The sequence below is a fragment of the Cucumis melo genome, chromosome 9, assembly GCF_025177605.1.
Source record: "Cucumis melo cultivar AY chromosome 9, USDA_Cmelo_AY_1.0, whole genome shotgun sequence".
In the NCBI taxonomy this organism is placed as follows: domain Eukaryota; kingdom Viridiplantae; phylum Streptophyta; class Magnoliopsida; order Cucurbitales; family Cucurbitaceae; genus Cucumis; species Cucumis melo.
The window spans coordinates 16104422-16109615 of NC_066865.1; the positions used below are offsets into that span (position 1 = coordinate 16104422).

At 33.6% G+C, this 5194-nt stretch overlaps 1 protein-coding gene across 1 annotated transcript; it reads left to right on the forward strand.

Annotated features, from left to right (window-relative positions):
* The first annotated feature begins 3415 nt into the window (after window positions 1–3415).
* LOC103501351 (psbQ-like protein 3, chloroplastic) lies at window positions 3416–4414 on the forward strand. Its single transcript, XM_008464904.3, has 2 exons — window positions 3416–4099; window positions 4190–4414. The coding sequence occupies exons 1-2, from the start codon at window positions 3641–3643 to the stop codon at window positions 4283–4285; spliced, it is 555 nt and encodes a 184-aa protein (XP_008463126.1). The 5' UTR covers window positions 3416–3640; the 3' UTR covers window positions 4286–4414.
* Window positions 4415–5194: the final 780 nt, after the last annotated feature.

Here is a 5194-nt window from a genome sequence, read left to right on the forward strand (position 1 = left end):
CCAATACATTGGCAAAAAAGATGCAGAAACTAATTTTCTAGAGGCTAAGCATGCTGAAGAGAATGAAGAATAGGAAACTTACGCACATTGACGACTTTGAATCTACCAAACGGCAATTTGGGGCACCACCACTAGGAAACCTTTCTATTTTATAGGTTGAGATTTGGTTTGTGGGAACAAAATTGGAAAGGAATTACTAGAGAAAATTTTTCTTTAGAGAGAATTGTCTCGTAGGCAAAAGTCACAGAACTGTTATGTGAATGCGTACTAGTATCTTCGGGAAGTTGAGAGAAAAATGGGAACGTGGAAAAACCACCCACGTTCCCTATTAACTTAATAAATTAATATTAATATTAAAATAAATAAATAATTAAATTTAATAATTAATTAAATCATATTTAATATTTCATTTAAATTATATTTAAATGAATATCACTCGCATAACCTATAGTTTTAAATTAATTATTTTAATTAAATCTAATCAAACTACACTATTAATTAATTAATTTCTAAATTAAATATAAGATATTTAATTTAATCTAAATTTGAATTATATTCAAAGATAAATTTCTCTCATAACATATAGTTTTGATATGTATCATATACATATTAAATTTTAACCTATAGTTTTAATATGAATCTAATTCATATTAAATTAATATTTGAACTTATTTAAATATTTTTTTCTCTCATAAATTAATTTTGAATCATATCCAAAATTAAATTTGTATAATAAAGTTTGATTAAAATATAAACATTATATTATAATGTATCACCATACATTATATTAATTCCCAAAGTAAATTTGAACATTTCAAATTACAATCAATACAAATAAATCTCATTATCCTTTACGAGTTAGGAAAGGGACCTAATGGACCTACAGATCAGAAGCTACAACGATTTGGGATTAATTGACTTAACTCATTAACCACATTAATCAATATTCATTAACTGTGTACACTCCACTAAAGTCTCACAACTAAACTCTTTTCACTGTAGATATACTTCTGTATCTACGTATATAGACCAATACTAATAAGTTAGTCCTTCACAAGTGTTCGTAACACTAGTTGGGTCAAATTATCGTTTTACCCCTGGGTTACTTCTAGTCCTTAAATACCAGTGCTCCTCTAATGAACAACCTGTTTTTGATCCAACCATTAAACAGAAACCCCTCTCGTGCCATAAAGAGGGTAGAACCATTTGTTCAAGTCCATGAGACACCATTTAAGGGAACACTCATCTACTTACCCTAAAGTCAGAAATGAGTGAATTTCATCTTGTGTGATTATGTTTCCAGCTCCCCACTCGGTCTTGTCCCCAAAATGATAAGTATATTAAGTCGACAAACTGACTACTCTTACCTGTATAAATCAAAGGACAATCCATAGCAAACATGAGTTCATAATATATCAGGATATTTATTGAAATTATAATAATCACCCAACGGTTGTATGTTGAAAGTCAAAGTATTTTTTAGTATTTTATCTTGCCCTAATTATTTCAATTAAGCTTCTATTGCCTATTAATTAATGCTTCCCCATATCATTAGTGATATAAGAAAATAATAATAAGTGATATAAGAAAATAATAATAAAGATTTACACGTGGTTTTTCTCTCTGAACTAAGATTTTCAGCATCGATAGCTTTGGATATTTTTTTTTTTTGAAAAAGTTATTGTAATACAAAGGATTTAAACTTGGAACCTCTTGTCCTTGAGTACATACAAATGCCAATTGAGCTGAACTCATGTTAGCTTGTTATTGTTAAAAATGGCTTTGATGTGATGTTGGGTATGGAATTCTTGCTTGAACACAAGGTAATACCTATTCCCCTCGCTAAGTGTTTGTTGATCATTGAGTCTACGCCTACAGTTGTGCACACCAAACATTCACATGGAATGAAGATAATCTTAGCTTTTTAGTTGAAGAAAAGCCTTGCCCACGAGTCTGTTGGAGTCACTAAAGAGAATACCCCAAGTTTCAGGATCTAGATAATTTACAGAGGCAACTACCATCACAAAAAAAAAAAAAAAAAAGAATAGGCATAGACGCTATGGGTTCCAAGCAGGAAACAAAGTTGAGTCTGGTTGCCTCTAGATCAATTTCAGATTAAAGGCCAAAAAGATCAGCGCCCCACTAGAAGCTATGAAAGGACTGATGGAACTTGTTAGTAAATCGAAAAAGCATCTTATGGGGTGCATTTGGCTTAGAGGATGAAGATTCATCTTGTCATCCACGTGATTAAATTGAAACCCTATCACCTCGACCGTGTCGAAAAGTGATGCAGTGTTATGAACCGTTCACCTACAATGTTGAAGAAAGACGTTGACAAAGGAGTCGGCAGGAGATTGCCAAACAAGTGATAGCCAAGTTAGAATATCGAGGCCACAATGGGGTTTACCCAATGTAGCTACTAACGAATTTCTGAGTTCGACGTCAACCGACCTTGCTCGAACATTCTTTCATGATCATTCTTGTCTAGGACCTATTGCTCGTACGCATTCTCACTTCTTTCATTATATGTATTTCATTTTATTAATTAGTTTGCTTTACATGTAGTTTTCATGTTGTATGATTGCTCGCCACTTTACATGCGCAAAGGTGACAATTTGCTTTTATTGAGAATATACTATATGGAGATAAGACTTATCACCATACCTTCATACCTATGAGATATAAGATATAAAACTGTTGTCCATTATTGCTTATAGTATTATCCATCTATTTTCTCAAACATACTTTTAAACGTTTGCGAAAACCTTTTCCTCTAGACTAGTTTTCTTAAACCTTTTCTCAAGAATAGGGGTAGAGGTTGCAAAATGCATCCATTGTGTTATCGCCTATTTGAATTTGGATTGGTTGACTTGTTCTTGAGCTAGAACGACTATCACATGATTGCTTTGAGATGCTTGCAAAAGTGCGACTGTGCCACTGTGCACTGCCGACTGTAGCTCCAATCATGGTCTTCAGATGGAGGTTGTGGTTGTCAATATTTGAGTAGTCTACTTTTTAAAAACTCAACCCAAATGTGAGTTTGCCGGATGAATGACCTAAAAATTTAGGAAAAAATGTCAAATGACCATTTGCTCTCACACAAGCTAAGTGTTGTTTAGTGTTGCTCTAGCACAAGTCCTGCAATCGTTCGTGTCGCTAGTGTCATTCATCTCATGGTCTCGCTCTCTCTCACTTTCTGACTCTCACACACTCGCGCTCTCTCTCACTTTCTCTCACTCTCTCACTCTTTATCGAAGTTGGCTAGGTTGGAGTTAGCTCGCATGGTCTCATCATGTCAAAGAAAAAGACAGAAAGGAAGGGAGAAAGACGTGTGAGGGAGGAGATGAGGAAAAAGAAAACGACAATACTCTCGTGCGATCATGACATCAACAAATTAGGGGCATTTCACATTTTCTTTAGAAAAAATTGAATCATATGTCATTTTAACTGTTAAATGGATCATCAATACAATTAAGTCACCAAAAGTATTTACCATCTTAAAAAAAAAAAAGGGGCCTGTTTTTGGTATTTGTCAATCTATTTTTAAAAAGCCTCCCTTGCTTACGTGGCATAGTTCTATCATCTCACATCTCCATACATAGTCACAGAGTTTGCATAAAGCTTCGCTCTCAGTACTCCAATGGCGAAATTAATCCCAATCTCACTCTCAAACCTCACTAATCGCATCCATTTCTCTTCCTCTCCCCTTACAATCTCCTTCCAATCCTTCAATACCACACCCAATTGTTCTAAAAACGCCAAAAACATAAGCAGAAGGCTAGGGTTAGGATTCATAGCTTTAATGGCGTCGTCAGTAACTGCGATACCGGCAGAAGTGGCGAATGCTTTAAATCTGAAATTGATCGCGCCGGAGCAGAGCTTAGACGAAGCTGAGCGCGGAATCAGAGGCCACGCGGAAGCGCTTTTGCAGGTGAGAAGCTTAATGGAATCGGAAGCTTGGAAGGAAGCTCAGAAGCGGTTGAGAAGCACTTCGGCGCTGCTTAAACAAGATCTGTACACTATAATTGAATACAAACCGCCGGCGGAGAGGCCTGCTCTTAGGAAACTCTATTCTCTTCTCTTCAACAACGTTACGCGAGTAAGTGTGATTATAATTAAGGCTTCTCATCTTGAAGAATTTTGTGGTGTGTGTTATTCGATTTCATATGGATAATTCTCCTGTTTCTAGATGGATTATGCGGCGAGAGATAAAGATGCAGGAGGAGTTAGGGAGTGCTATAAGAAGATGGAGATGGCCATCTCTGATATTTTGTCAAGAATTTAAAAAGATAAGTGAAGGTTTTTGATTCTGATCGATCAATTAATTCGATGCAATGAAATCGAAAATTTAGTTTGGTGTTCTTCAAATCGGAGGATTCTAGTTCTTGATCAGTAATTGTCATAAATTTTGTTAGTTGAGTTCCAATATTTTAAATGTGTGTGGCTGAATTTTAGGTTTCCAAAATTATAGATAGTTATAGATTTTCAATGGTAGATATTTGTTAGTATTTTGACTATTGTGTTTGTTCAATAGAATTTTTATTCGTTGAATTCACATACAACAGTCTATGGATGTCTTAGCTTTACGACTATTTACTAATTTTAAAAATAATAAGAATTTCTATATATCAAAAAAGAATTTTATATATATATATATATATATATATATGCTTGACTACTTATTTTAATTATATAAGGTAAATGAGACTTTTTAAGGTTAGCAAAATATTTGTTGTCCATAGAACAATCTCGAAAACCCACATGCCTGTAATGATGTTTCGTGATTAATTGACACCCAATACATAATATATTTGCTAAACAATTATTTATATTTGCCTATTCTTTTCTAGTTTAGATTTGACGATTTTTTTCAAAGCAACGATCGTTTATATTTGACTATTCTTTTCTAATCCAAATCTAAACGATTTCTTTTCCAAATTTTTTGGCTCACGGTCGTTTAAATTTAGCTATTCTTTGTTATACGATCGTTTATATTTAACTATTCTTTTTTACACGATCGTTTATATTTAGCTATTCTTTTTTACACGATCATTTAGATTTAATCGTTTGAATTTGGATAGTCATTTTAAACAATTTTTTCAAGATTTTTTTCTGTACACGATCGTTAAATTTGTTACATCGTTTTGATTTTAAACGTACACAATAGTGTTTATATCTAGTACGCAAATCGTTT

Excerpts from the sequence above, each read along its gene's own strand:
- LOC103501351 (XM_008464904.3), top strand. The coding sequence starts at position 3,641 with ATGGCGAAATTAATCCCAATCTCACTCTCAAACCTCACTAATCGCATC. Across the intron at positions 4,100-4,189 it reads TCTTCAACAACGTTACGCGA|ATGGATTATGCGGCGAGAGA; the intron begins GTAAGTGTGATT and ends TCCTGTTTCTAG.